General features: G+C 38.6%; 1 protein-coding gene across 2 annotated transcripts in view; it reads right to left on the bottom strand.

Annotated features, from left to right (window-relative positions):
- DMXL1 (Dmx like 1) overlaps positions 1 to 15,397 on the bottom strand; it is a 129,108-nt gene that overhangs the window by 59,906 nt on the left and 53,805 nt on the right. For both annotated transcript variants that reach the window (XM_063454117.1, XM_063454118.1), the window contains exons 3-10: positions 9,807 to 9,884; positions 8,572 to 8,650; positions 7,014 to 7,146; positions 5,258 to 5,324; positions 4,394 to 4,572; positions 3,969 to 4,158; positions 3,566 to 3,734; positions 704 to 916 (exon numbers count right to left, since the gene is read on the bottom strand). In XM_063454117.1, the coding sequence (XP_063310187.1) occupies positions 704 to 916; positions 3,566 to 3,734; positions 3,969 to 4,158; positions 4,394 to 4,572; positions 5,258 to 5,324; positions 7,014 to 7,146; positions 8,572 to 8,650; positions 9,807 to 9,884 (1,108 nt within the window). The remainder of the gene's footprint in view (positions 1 to 703; positions 917 to 3,565; positions 3,735 to 3,968; positions 4,159 to 4,393; positions 4,573 to 5,257; positions 5,325 to 7,013; positions 7,147 to 8,571; positions 8,651 to 9,806; positions 9,885 to 15,397) is intronic.

The following is a 15,397-nucleotide window of genomic DNA, read 5'->3' as shown; positions in this document are numbered from 1 at the left end:
TTCTCATGTTTTGCTTGCAAATCTAGAATATATAATGTTTTTATTAGTTTATTTCCACTGTCAGAGATATCAATTTTAACTAATAAAGGATCACTATAGGGTCAGAAACACAAACATGTATCTCTGACTATATAGCGTTAAAACCACCCTCTAGCCCCCCCCCTGGGCCCCTCATGCCTCCATAAATATAGCAACATCTTACTGTATTCAAGCCTGAAGCCGTAACTCTGCATGCTGATTGACTCAGAAAAACAAGCAGTCTGCTGACATCAGAAGTGGTAGCCTGATCCAATAACAGTGCTTTTCCATTGGCCGAGACTGACAAAGAGGCAGATCAGGGGCAGAGCCAGCATGATTAAATCACAGCCCTGGCCAATCAGCATCTCCTCAGAGATGAATTGAATCAATTAATCTCTATGAGGAAAGTTCAGTGTCTGCATGCAGAGGGAGGAGATACTGAATGTTTGGATGCATTTTAGGCAGCCATGACCCAGGAAGGATCTATAACAGCCATCTGAGGAGTGGCCAGTGACGTTATCACTAGGCTGTAATGTAAACACTGCATTTTCTCTGAAAAGATAGTGCTTACACAGTATAAAGCCTGAAGGTAATGATTCTACTCACCAGAACAAATTCAATAAGCTGTAGTTGTTTTGGTGACTATAGTGTCCCTTTAAGATATGTTGCACATAGATGGTTTTACCTTCATCCGAATTTCCTTCTGCAAGATTGGCTTCCTCTGTACTATGCTCAGAAGATTGCTGCTCACAACTCTTCCTGAGTTGTTGTAGGAAGACTTCCATGGATAGAGAAAAATGCAACTCCTTGTTGTTTAGCCAGTGGACTACAAAAGGTCCGTTTTTTTCCTCCGTCTCATTGAGGCTCATTGATGAGATTGAAGGCAGAAGAGGTATGTCTGAAGAGATAACATTTTAAAGAAAGGGTAGAAATAATTTTAAACCACAAAGTAAACTAGATTAGGATTAAAAATACTTACTGCACAATATTGTCCACATTCCAAACAACTGAGTAAATGGCATATGCAAAGTAGAAAATAGAGAAAACAAAAAAAACAGTACATTTTAACTACATAGTGTGATCCTAAACAACTAGAACTTTAACTGCTGTAAGCTACCACATGATGCTCAGTCAGTGAAATTTTGAATCTTGAGATATGGAGGATTCTATAACACAAGGACAAACCGGACTTTACATAGGACACAAGGTCATGCGTTTAGACTAGAAGAAAGAAGATTTCGTCTAAGGCAAAGGAAAGGTTTTTTTACTGTAAGAACAATCAGGATGTGGAATTCTCTGCCTGAAGAAGTGGTTTTATCAGAGTCCATACAGATGTTCAAACAGCTACTAGATCCATACTTGCAAAAACAGAATATTCAAGGATATAATCTTTCAAAGTAGGGTAATAGCTGCTTGATCCAAGGATAAATCTGACTGCCATTCTGGGATCAAGAAGGGATTTTTTTCCTAGCTTGTTGCAAAATTGGAAGTGCTTCAAACTGGGTTTTTTTTTGCCTTCTTTAGGATCAACAGCAAAAAACATATGTGAGGAAGGTTGAACTTGATGGACGCAAGTCTCTTTTCAGCTATGTAACTATGTAAATGTAACTATGTAAGGACTGCCAGAAGAGCCTATACGCATTGCCTAGAGTCAGACAGCACCAGATAGAGTAAGGACTAATACAAAATATGTGGGCAGATATGGATATTGACTATTTTAGACACCATGAGAACAATATATACTGAAGATCAGAGCAAAAATGAAAACAAACTGGTATTTTTTATTTATTTAAGAGATGGCGATATGTAAAATGGTGGAACAGTATTTCAGAGTGCGTTCAAGAAAAGGAAGAATCCTGTGCATACAATGGAAACATAGTAATATTGTGTTTGTAAAGTTCCTGCCTTGTTTTTATCAGCTATTGTGAATTATAAAATCCTATTCAAACATTCAAATCCTATTCACCTTTAGAACAGTACACCCGGACAGGAACATTAAACCAACTATTAAAATGTTGTAAACATAATGAAATTTTTGTTCAGTGTCCGTATAACGTCTTGTTACAGTAATTCAAACCGAATCACATGGAGACAATTCCACTATGAAGTGTAGAATGAACCAAGCGCTTTCAAACATCTCAAGAAAATGTTATATGGGACATAGCATGAAGTGAAGTAAGGGCTATTCATAAGGCCACAAGTACCACATTTAAATTGGACTGGCCAATCAATAATGACACCATGCCCCTTTATAAAGTATAAAAACTTTCTTGCACACATTCCAATAGCCACTGATGAAAGTTCATTAAGCAAAACTTTGTTTTAACACTTTATATACCCTTATGTAATGAATATACAGATGCAATTTACAAAGGTGACAAATTGTATGGGATGGATCACGCTTCCCAGACTTCTCACAATGCCTAGGCCAAGGATGCATTTTATTCAATAGGCATGTTGCACATGCTGAGGTGGGGGTGCACACAGAGTGACCTAGATTAATAAGAATAACACTCCCCAAGACTTCACCACGCGACCACCAACGGCCAACTTAAAACCCTTAAGGCAATGACAGGGAACGTACACAACTCATTTATGCTACAGTTTAGGTACCGCCAACTACTCACTTTCACGCAAACACTACTCCGCACACAAAACGCCACCAGACCACTGACGGAATTCGAGGGACTCTGTATGGACCCCGACCCCCTAACAAAGGGCATTTCCACACTCTATGGTATGCTTATGCAGCTGAGGAGAAGACCGCCCCCAAGTTTCACGGGAAAATGGGAAGCGGCGCTAAATACAACATTCACACCAGCCCAATGGGACAAGATGTGCACACTCACACTACACTGCGCTCCATCCAGTGGGACGCAGGAGACGGCTTACAAAACACTGAGTTTATGGTACCGCACCCCGTATCAAACGCACAAATACGACCCCACGACAGACGACACATGCTGGAGATGCACAAGTCACACGGGGACCTACCTCCACATATGGTGGGACTGCCCAATCATTCAATCATACTGGGAACACATATACAAAATCATTCAGAGATTCACAGACACCCCACCACCAAAGAACCCTGCAGCATTCCTTCTCCACCATACCACGTCCAAAGCATCACTCTATAAGAAATCCCTCACAATCAGAATCCTTAACGTGGCTAAAAGCCTCATTCCAATATACTGGAAAAAACAGACCGCTCCCCCGATGGCAACCTGGTTCCAACGCATGGAGGAACTTAGAACGCTAGAGGAGCTCACCCTGCAGGCAGAAGGGAAATCACAGACGTACCAGACGATCTGGACCCATTGGATTATGACAACTGGAAAACCGGACTTCCAAGACATGATACACTAAACCTTACAAACACAGACCAGACTACTGATGTACTGAAAGAGACAAGAAACCCCCCCCCCCCCCCCCTCCAACACAAATTAATGTACATCAACAGCAAGACAATTTTAAAGGCACAACTGCATTGCCCTAAAACTTATTTGGATCTGTCAGTTTTCTTTTAACAGAACATTTGGTTTACCTGTGGCTGGATTGATGCTGGCAGCAATATGAAAGTGGCAAAGTGCATTGCCATTTAATGGCGTATTTCTATGAACATCATGGGGATCATGCTGGTGAGGTGGGTATCCAGTGTGTGCCAGTAGAGCCAATGATCGCCTCCTCCCTCTCCGAAAATGTCTCAAATTTAACTATGGCAAGGAAAGAAAAAGTAAAAAGGAACTTTAAATAAAAAAATATGTATGTTTTAGTCTAATATAAAATCTGTCAACAGCTGCATTTAAAACATTAAGTCGGAAAAGATTATAAAAACAATAAACATCTTTAAAAAGGTAGAAAGTGTAGTGTGTTAATATGAATTGCTGATATTCCATTTCCTATTTCACATGACAGGATTAAAGGAGTACATGCATTGACATAATCACCTCCAATGCACTCTGTACACGTTCTTTATTAGAAGGATTTCTTTTGAAGTGATTATTTGAGCTTTCTGGCTCAGTCTTTTGGCTGAATCCATCTCCACATAAAAGGCTATCATTAGGCAGCAATGTTTCTGCCCATATTCGGCACACATTGTCTTTGCAGCAGGTCAGGAGAACATTACATACAGAGCCTCTGTGTGTATACAAATGAAAAAAGAAAAAAACAGTGAGAGCATGTCATGCTTTGCTCAGTATTCTAGGGAGGTTATTTAATCTTTAAAAGAAAAACATCTCTTAAATAAATATAAATCTGATCACAATTAACTCTAGTCAAAATTGTATTGTACAATTGAAGCAGAGTGAAGTCTATTGTTTAAATGCTCAATAGAATTCGGTTTAAATGTCAGTTGTAGACAGACTGCACTGACCGTGGCATGTATTTACTGGTCTTCCTCCAAGAAAATCCATTCACTGCTCGAGGGTGGGCAAGGTAAACAAAAGAAAAGTCTACTTCTCCTTGGCTCTGCTTCTCTGGACTAGTAACTGGAGAATTGACAGCAGCATGCCAGCTTTCAGTATTATACCAAACCTTAACCAGACAGTCATCCTGTGAGGGGGAAAAAAAACAAAACTAAATGTGTTTTAGTAAATTTTCTATCTGTTCCAGCAATTAACATTTTTAGACCTCATTAACCCTTTTAGAACATTCATAAGAAGACATTTGCCTATAATTGGTTTAGGTAACCTTTGCTAAACGGATAATAAATTACACTATGCAAATCTGGCACAATCACTAGAATAGTTGCCTAGAGCACGTGTGTCCATTCTATTACTTTTGGTGAATAAAATTGCCTTCCAAAACTGGACAGGGAAATATTGGTAGAGAATTTTGGACAGGGTACCACAACAGCAGCTGAATGGCTACAGCTGAACATACTTGGTCAAGAGCAGGGGTAGGCAGGGTGTTAAGCCTTGCTACAACAGTTTGACACATTGCTGGCATTAAAACCACTACGGTGGGTTGTAGTGGTTTTGGTGCTTAAATGTTGCTTTAAAACCAAGTAACCATGTTTATGGATTTTTTTTATACTGATCAACTTTTAGACACCATTACAATTGGAATATGCATGGTTTATATTGTTAACTTTATCACTATCCAGATATGAGTATATTCTAAATATATTGTACTGCATCAACTAAATCTACTCCGCACAAAAGATGTGCAGCAAAAGCCTAAGTGACATGATAATTAAGATGTTTATTTACACAGTATAAAATATTGGATTACTTACCTTCCCAGCAGTTGCAAAAAATTCTCCATCTGGAGAAAATTTCATTAAATGTATAGCAAATGCAGTCCTTAAAAACACAAAAACAGAGTGTTAAACAAAGAATGTTTTCAGCATGAACATGAAAAGCACTTACTTTGTGTATTCAATGCCTACTCAGTTCTAATAATGCATTCAAAATGGATGTATCAAATAATGTCTGGCTCAGGTACACATTAAACTTTAAAGGGACACTATAGTCACCAAAAAAACTTTAGCTTATTGAAGCAGTTTTGGTGTATAGATAATTTTCCTGCAGTGTCCCTGCTCAATTCTCTCTGCCATTTAGTAGTTTAATCACTTTGTTTATGCACCCTAGTCACAACTCCCTGTATGTGACTTGCACAACCTTCATAATTACTTCCTGTAAAGAGTCAGCTAATGTTTTTACTTCCTTCATTGCAAATTCTATTTAATTTAAAATGTATTATCCCCTGCACTGTTGATAGCTTGCAAGACCCCACTTAAGCCTCCTGTGTATGATTAAAGTTCACTTTAGAAAGCATGCAATAAGAACTTTTAAAGTAAGTTACATCTAATTGAAAGTGAAACCATTTTTTTTGTTTATGCATGGTGTGTGAGTCACAGCCAGGGGAGGTGTCGCTAGGGCTGCATGGAAAGAGACAAATGGGATTTAATTCCTAAATTGCAGAAAATTGAGCAGTGATACTGCAGGGTCATGATCGATACACTAAAACTGCTACATTAAGCTAAAGTTGTTTTGGTGACTATAGTGTCCCTTTAAGCTCAATAAAAATGTAAATTAAAAAACAATATATACAATACACACACATATATATACATAAATTTGAATCATGAAAGGTGCACTCAAAGGACTTTGTAAATAAATCTTGAAGTTTTATTGTACAATTATACACCAGAAAATGTGTTGACGTTTCAGTCCTCTATGGGGACTTTTCTCAAGTATGTATAAAAAGTATAAAACCATAAAAAGGATAACACTTTGAAAAAGACAATTTTTTGGCAAAACACGTTTGTGTGTAATTTTTTTTTTTTAATGGTTTTATACTTTATTTTCAATAATAATTTTGTTTTACCATATTCAGACAGACATTCTTCCTGAAGGACATCAAATCCTTGGTGGAGAACATACCACCCAAGCTATATGGATTGAGCTATATATATAGTGAGTATATCTCCTTTTACAACCTCTATTTATCTAAAACATATAGCAACATATTTTATCTTTTTTTACATATGGTGAACATCCTAGTGATACTCTGCTGCTATATTCCTGTGCACTGATAGGTGAAAACTCTGAATACCTTGAGCAAGGTAGCTCCTACTATACCAGTTATTAAAAGCTACTATCAACTGTAATGATTGTGAGTGCACACACACACACACACACACATATATATATGTGCTATATATAGCAAAATGAATTGGAAAATGAACCACACTTGCTAGGGGAAGATAGATGCCCCTATGAAATGGTCTCTAGAATATACAAAAAAAAAAAAAAAAGAAAAAAAAGAAAAAGTACTCACCAAGCTCTGAACCTCAAAAACACATAAGAGCACATTAAAACATATATGGGCGGTAAATACAATTCAATCATGTGTTTTGGGGCCTGAAGCTCACAAGCAAGGCCTTGTCGGCCACATTTGTCTCAGGCACTTTGCCTATTATTTTTTATTTTTAAATAGAATGGTTATGAGAGTAAAATTAGTTCTTTATCCTAACTCTCATTCCTTACTTGCACTGCCAGATGCAACTCCAGTTTGCAAGGTTAATATCTTTTCTCTCTTGGATCTCATCGTCAGACAACTTATCTAATATAACATTCGACCAAAGTTGAAGGCTGCTAGAACCAGTTAAGAGACGAGTGCCTAAAAGTATATGAAAATAAAAAGAATATATATCATTACATTAAATTTGGTAGAAATTGCTTTAATGACATCACTATTTTACCAAACTACAACATACATGTAAATGTACAAGTTGCAGAGAATAAAACTCAATGGCAATTTGATTTTTAAAAGGATTTAGATAGCATCAACAGTTTCCTCAGCACTTTAGAATCATTTATTAGAAGCATTTAAAAAGTAATTGACAGACAAAATAATGTTGACAGAGGTGATGAAGTCCCTTACTAAAACTAGCTTACAATCTAGGAGAAAGGGTAGCAGAACACAAGAGAAAGTACATGTCAGAATGAAGAAGAGGTAGATAGATATGATGTCGTCTGGTTCTAGTTAAAGGTTCTAGGGTCAAGAACACAAACATGTATTCCTGACCCTATAGTGTTAACACCATCTAGCCCCCCTGGGCCCCTCATGCCTCCATAAATATAGCAACATTTTACTTTATTCAAGCCTGAAGCTGTAACTATGCATGCTGTTTGGCTTAAAAAAAAAAAACAAGCAGTGTGCTGAGATCATCAGAAGTAGTAGCCTGATCCAATCACAGTGCTTCCCTGTAGGATTGGCTGAGACTGACAAAGAGGCAGATCAGGGGCAGAGCCAGCATGATTCAAACACAGCCCTGGCCTATCAGCATCTGCTCATAGAGGTGAATTGAATCAATGAATCTCTATGAGGAAAGTTCAGTGTCTGCATGCAGAGGGAGGAGATACTGAATGTTTGGATGCATTTTAGGCAGCCATGACCCAAAAAGGATCTCTAACAGCCATCTGAGGAGTGGCCAGTGAAGTTATCACTAGGCTGTAATGTAAACACTGCATTTTCTCTGAAAAGGCAGTGTTTACAGCAAAAAGCCTGAAGGTAATTATTCTATTCACCAGAACAAATTCAATAAGCTGTATTTGTTCTGGTGACTATAGTGTCCCTTTAAGTTATAAAGTGGTGTGCAGGGGAGCCAAAAAGTGGAAGTGGAGAGAGAGTGAATGGCCTATGGAAACGGGAGAAGTGTGGAAGGGCAGAAAGAATATTGTCATGAAAATAAATAAATAAAATAATAAATAAATAAATAAATAAAAAGTCACCCAGGGAGATAAGCATTCCAATAAAGAGGTGGGTTGCCAGCTTTTATTGAAGGATTGAAGGCTAGAGTAAAGTCTAATAGAATAAGAAGGGCATTAGAGAAGAAGTCTTCAAACCCATCATTTTTTCACATGGGTTAGGTGGAGCATTGGTGTTGCTAATTATTTAACACTCACTTGCTTCCCATGGCACATATTCAACAATTGCAAACTGAGCAAGGACCTATTTTTCCATTAGGAAACTCAGCCATGAAAAAAAAAAAAAAAAAAGAAAATATGAAAAGGTCTAAAATGTATTTATTATCCTGCTTACCAGTTGGGTCCCATGTTAAATTATGTACAATGGAATCAAGTTGAATGTGGCCACTCTTCTGCCACTGAATTCGACCACCCTACGAAACCAATAAACAAGTCTTATGCATAAACCGTTTCATATCATGTTTTTATTTGCTATAGCTGTTAAAAGGAAATCTACTGATGACATAGTTACTTTAAACTGAGCAGCAAGCAAGAAAACAGGCTACACGTTTTTGCATTTAATCAGCATTGTACAAAATTATTTATAGGTAACTTAGGGTTGGTTTAACACTGGTGATTGAGTGTCCGTTCCCACAAAAATCGTATCTTCTTTATTCCACAAGTGAATGCAAGATCAGGCTCAATTATATTCCAATTAGCTGGGGATATCATCAGCTCTCTGAATTCTTTTACACAAACTAACAGTCATAAGCTATGTTTGCATGTATAATAGAATATCATTTACTTCACAAGTTAAAGGAACACTATAGGGTCAGGAATACAAACGTGTATTCCTGACCCTTATGTTAAAATCACCATTTAAATTACAGCCCATCTTAAAAGGTAATAAACTCACCTTTATCCCATTGCAGTGCAGGCCAAGCAAAAAGATTAGATTGGCTTAAAATGTCAATTTTGATGATCTCAGTCAAGGAGGCGTGGTGGGGGCAGAGCCAAAAAAACGCACTGGCTAATCCGCATGTCCTCATAGAGATGCATTGAACCAATGCATCGCTATGCAGAGCATGGATACGTTGAACATCAGTGCTGCGCCTTGTGCAGCACGGTCCCAGGCAGCAACTCTAGTGGCCGTCTGAGGGACGTTTACTAGAGGTGTCCCTAGGCAGCAAAGAAAACACGTCCTTTTCTCTGAAAGGGCAGTGTTTACATGAAATTGCCTGCAGGAACATACTATACATTTATCTGTAGTTTTGGTGACTAGCGTCCCTGTCATTCAGTAATTCACTAATTAAACAACAAAAATACACAAAACAACAGTTCAGTATTGATAGTTTAGATAGAAACAATCTGTATTATATCCAATTAAAAAAAGTTGCATTTCATACTGGGGGAGAGGGGAGAGGGGAGAGATATTAAATTTGTGCCCCTTGTAATTAAAGGTTAAGAAACCTCTCTTAGCCTTAAAAAAAAAAAAAAAAAAAAAAAACAATTTAGTTGGATAGATCTGCATATAGCTTAGTAATATCGATTTAGTACTAAATTCCACTTTACAACTTTAGAAATACTTACTTGTGACGGAGCATTCTTTTGCTTTAACAAGTTCACTGGCTCAAAGATACAAACCACATTATCATATGAAGCAGCAATCTATTAGAAATATAGAAATAAAGCAACAATATTAAATATAAAATATAACATAAAATAGTAAGTCGCACAGAAATGTTATTCAATTTAGGAGCCTAATAATCTAAAACCAAAATAGGGAACTTTAAATGCTCACACTAGAGCAAGTCAATACTGAATTATGCCAGTTGCAATAAATGTATTTAGGTTACAAAGGTAACATTTTCGATCTCTTCATCTGGTATTACTAGAAATGGTCATTAACAGGGTTTTGTTTTTTTCCACAGTAACATGGAAAGAGACAGTAAAATGACACCCATGCTAGGATTTACATTTCAATACACACACACTTCACAAACACAATGCACCCCTGTGTACACACTACAGCCTCTATCCCAACAGACCCCAGGTAAGTTGTCAAACTGTTCTTTAACAGTTTGACTACTTACCCTGGGAGGGCACTACGGGCACCGTAACCACTACAACATAATGTAGTGGTTATTGTGCCTGGATTGTTTCTTTAAATAATCCACCAGTGCCACTCCCAAGATTAGGGGCCTAGTATATGCCGCAGCACTATACATATTTACAACCTAGAAATGTTTTGACTTGGGGTGCCTTGAAAAAATATTGAAATAGTAAGGGCACCTTGAACCTAAAAAGTTTGGAAACCATGGGGTTAAACCATTCTCTGTTTAATTTCAAAGTCTGGGTACCAGTGCCAAATCTCTGCCTCTGTTATTCGGTTTCTGCAAAATTAGGAAAATGGAAGGCTCTTGCATAATCAAGTAGCAATGCTGCTGATTGGCTGAACGTGGTCACATGATACTCTCAGCCAATCAGTGACTCCCCATTCATAAAACAGGCTTGAAAAGAAATGTACCTTTTTCAAGTCAGTTTTATGATTGGAGAGTCACTGGCTGGCTGAAAGAGATTTTCAGAAAACCTTTGAGAAGGACAGAGCAGGAAGATGCAGTGCTGAAACACAGACTTTGGGGATACATCGTTTGAGATTTCAATTAAGTTATTATGTTGTCCAAACCGGTCTTTTAACCCCTTAACACCGCAGCCAAATGTACAAGTTGTGAACGAAACAAAACGTAAACAAAACCTGGCATTTGCGCTATATGTCTGTCCAACCGTAATTCACCTCTTTCATATTAAATGCACCCCCCCTTATTATATATCATTTTATTCAGGGGAAACGGGGCTTTCATTTAATATCAAATATTTAGCTATGAAACATAATTTAATATGAAAAAAATGGGACAAAATAAGATTTTTTTTTATTTTTTTCGTTCTACATGACATTTTAACTGACTCACCAACGGACTGACCCTGTGCTCACCTCAGCCTGCAACAGACCAGCTTGAAAAGCGGTGGATCTCCGAGAATAATGCCCGGCTCCTAAACAATGAGGACACACACCCGCGGAAGACCAAAGACATCCAGCCTAACACATCAAGCCAGCAACCCAGAGGAACAAGGCAGAACAAAACAAGCCCTGATACCTGCTCTGGAGGACGCTTGCACCCTACCACACAGACACAACAGAGCAGGTATCGGACGAAATCGGGACTGCCCCCATATGATAAGGCCTTGGTCCACTAGACTGCCGACCCCTTCCCACGGAGGAGGCACAAAGAACCCAGGCGCACCAGGGTGACTAGACAGCTAACCCACTAATATCTTACAACCGTGACACGCCAGAATAACCTGTAACGATAGCATAGTTTACTTATTGCTAAGTTGTGCCTAGCTTGTTGCCTAGGGTAGGAATATGTAGAACCAGTATGAATGCCACATAGAGTGATTTTCCAGAATGCATACCTTACTAAGCAAAGTGCCCTACTAGACTCAGGAGACCAGTAATGCTTCATAGAATGTCTCAGCAAACCAGTTTACCTTAATTATAAACAGTGATGTAATCCCGACATTTTATGTTCTAGCTTCAACTTAATATCAGTGTCAAGTATATACTCTCATGGAATGTCTTTAACAACTGCTTGCTCTATATATGTCACTATGGTCTCCTTTACTAAGCATTCATGAGGGAAAAATCAGTGACATACAGACACAGTTCTCATATGTATCTGTACCTATAGAAAATGGGCAGCGAACTCTGCTAACCTAATCACATACACAAGTAAGCGGTTAGCTAACTGATTTGTTGATTTCTATATGTAGTGAATATGCTTCAGTAATCTTTAAACTTTAAAAATGTGCAAGACCACTCCTGTACCCCTATGTTTCAATGTTTCATAATGCGCTGGGAGGACTGCCTTTGGGGTACCTCCCAAGCGACTGTATAAAGCCTCTGCACTACAAAAATAAAGAATTTAAAAAAAAAAAAGTATTTAAAAAAAAAAAATAATTTTTAAAGCAGTATTTTACATGTGCAGAGTTAAATCTAAAGGACTAAAACACCGCAAAGGGGATTGGGAGAAAGAAGGCTAAAGTCCTGAAATAATTGCTATTTTGGGGCTATTTGTTCCCTTTTAAGAGCCAGAAACCGGAAATGAAGTTGATAAATAAACGTTTGCCTTGTTAGTGAGAATAATATCCTGAAATGGTTCAGTAAATAGTTTCTCTAAACATTTTTATTCAGTATGCACATCGTATAGAAAAATATGTGGCTCTATAGAATTGTCCTAACCTTTATGACAGTTCCGTTATGCTTTGTTTGCAATACAAATAGGTAACAGATTACAGAATAAAAATAAAACCAGGATGGACTTGTAAATGGCAGGTCTTTACCAGATATTCTCAGAAATAACCGGGATTGTATCGGATTCGATTTTGGAGCAGTATCATACCATTACAAATATAAAGCCTACATTGCTTAACAACCAATTTCGTCCAAGTCAAGGACCAAAATATTAATTTAAAGGGTAACTCCAGGCACCAAACTTCATATTTTTATAATTTAAAGCTTTAACTGTATTTTTAAATTCAGTTTTGTATAGCTTTTGGAATATAAACATTTAATGTAACCTGCATCTTAGTTCCTCTGTCCCAATTCCCCCATTCTAAAATACATCATTTTTGCTGGTTACTGTACCTGGGTATGTAATGTCCCAGGTATATATTGGACAAAAAAAAGATTTGTAATTCTCTAGTTGGTTCCCCCATACAAAGACACGTTATCTCTGTGCATAGGTTACTAACCTTTCAGATTTGCAATTTTTAACCTAAGAATCAAACTTGTAATTTCAGCAAAAATAGTATAAACGAGAAAATATAAGGCTTATTTGCCCAATTCTTACTGCATTATACAGATGCATAAAAAGTGCAAAAATAAAGAAAAATCAAACACTTTCAAAGATCATACTCTTTCTGCAAATACAATGTGAGTAAAAACACCATGCACATGATAGAATGAGGTTCCACCAAAAAGCCATTAGCTTTTATTTTGCTCCTAATCATTTTCAAAATAATGAGAAAATACTGATATAGCTACATTGCAAATGTATATTCAAATGTGTCTGAAGATGCAACTGTTGCAAGCATGCACTGAAAGGTCCATATTTTACAACAAACAGTAATGCCAAGATATGTAATATTGTTTGCTATATTAATTGTAATCCAAAGTTTATAATATGTTTGTGATAAAAAGTTTCCTGTAGAAAACCAGAACAGTTCTCAGATCAAGTACAGCTGGATCAGTGCCTTAAAGGGACTCTCCGGTGCCAGGAAAATAAATATTGGTACTAGAGACTCCTACAGTGCCCTCCCTCCTGTCCCCTATCCCATGTTGCTGAAGGGGTTAAAACCCCCTTCAGACATGTACCTAAATCCTACGCTGATGTCCCTCTGCACTGGGTCAGGCTCTGCCCACGTTCCTCCCCCGCTGACGTCTGCCAGCTGCGGAGACCTAATGTGCATGCGTGGCAATAGCCGGGCACGCTCATTAGACCTCCCCATAGGAAAGCATTATTCAATGCTTTCCTATGGGGAATCTGGCGATGCTGGAGGTCCTCATGCAGAGCGTGAGGACGCCAAGCGTCGTTTAAGAACCCGGAAGTCCATCTAGTGGCTGTCTGGTGCAATAATTACACTTGCAGGGTTAAGGGTGATGGGAGTTGGCACCCAGACCACTCCAATGGGCAGAATTGGTCTGGGTGCCTGGAGTGTCCCTTTAAAGGATCACTACAGTGTCAGGAAAACTAAGTGGTTTTCCTGACACTATAGTGCCCCCACCCTCAGGGTCCCCCTCCCACTGGGATGAAGGGGTTAAAACTCGCTGGTGACCTCTCCTACCCCGCCGACGTCAGCTCCCTCTGCCGACGTCATCGGAGCCGAATGCGCATGCACCGCAAGTGCCGCGCGCGCATTCAAGCTGTCAATAGGAAAGCATTTTTTCAATGCATTCCTATGGATGCTCTGCGTGATGGAGGCATAATATGCCTCCAGCGTCGCAGATGCGCCTCTATAGGCTGTAAGGAAGAAAGGCACTAGAGGCTGGCTTAACCCAGCAATGTTTTTTCTGAAACTGCTATGTTTGCATCTGCAGGGTTAAAACCTGATAGACCTGGCACCCAGACCACTTCATTGAGCTGAAGTGGTCTGGGTGACTATAGTGTTCCTTTAAGCAAGTCAGGGTTAAAAAGTTCCCTGTTGAAAACCAGAACAGATCTCAGATCAAGTACAGCTGGATCAGTTCCTTATGAAAGGTAGCTTATGGAGGACACTATCAACCCATAATGCTGGATACTATAATTTGATCTACTTGTATATATTTGAATCAATTTATCTTTAATCTCCATTTCTTTGTCATTTTAACACAAACCTGGGTGTGCTTGTTTCTAACATAATTTATTTACAGTTGTGGATGTGTACTTGTTCATTTATACATATATATATTTTACTTCGTCTTGCCCTGCATGCTAAAGCTAGTTGTTCCCAGCCCCACTCAACACTGTTGGCTTGTTAACTTAACGGTTATTCACCTATCTGCTTATCTTTAAAGACTCTCTTATTTCCGCACCCCTCCCCCACCCCTTATTTTATTTATACCAACCCAAATGTCTTGCTTGACCAATCCTCACCTCTGTGCATCTCCATTCCATAGCTTTATTGCAGGCCTTTTTGACCCCATCATCTCTATCTTCAACAGTCTGAGTTAAAAAGTTCGCTGTTGAAAACCAGAACAGTTCTTAATTGCCCAGTCACCCCTCCCCTCACCACCCCACACCAAGCTCTTTATTCCATTTATAGATAGAATCTCACATAGTTTTAGATAATTAGAAATTACAGCTGCAAGCACTACCTGCACTCAGAACACTCCTACACTCCCTTAACTCCCAACACCGTTCTCATTCTCCTTATTTCTGCTTTTCTCAAAGTACTTACTCATCGGAGCAATGCTCTCTCCTCTTCTCATTTTCTCTCCTCTCCCTCAGCATCAACATATCTTACAACCACTACCCTCAACAACTCAATCACATCCACATTAATCCACCTCTGCTACACTACCCCCTTCTCTCATCTCATGCCCTGCACTTATTTCTCTATTCTTTATCTCCTGCTCCCACCCA

The sequence above is a fragment of the Pelobates fuscus genome, chromosome 5 (assembly GCF_036172605.1).
Source record: "Pelobates fuscus isolate aPelFus1 chromosome 5, aPelFus1.pri, whole genome shotgun sequence".
Classification (NCBI taxonomy): domain Eukaryota; kingdom Metazoa; phylum Chordata; class Amphibia; order Anura; family Pelobatidae; genus Pelobates; species Pelobates fuscus.
This window is presented reverse-complemented; position numbering and strand designations above follow the sequence as displayed.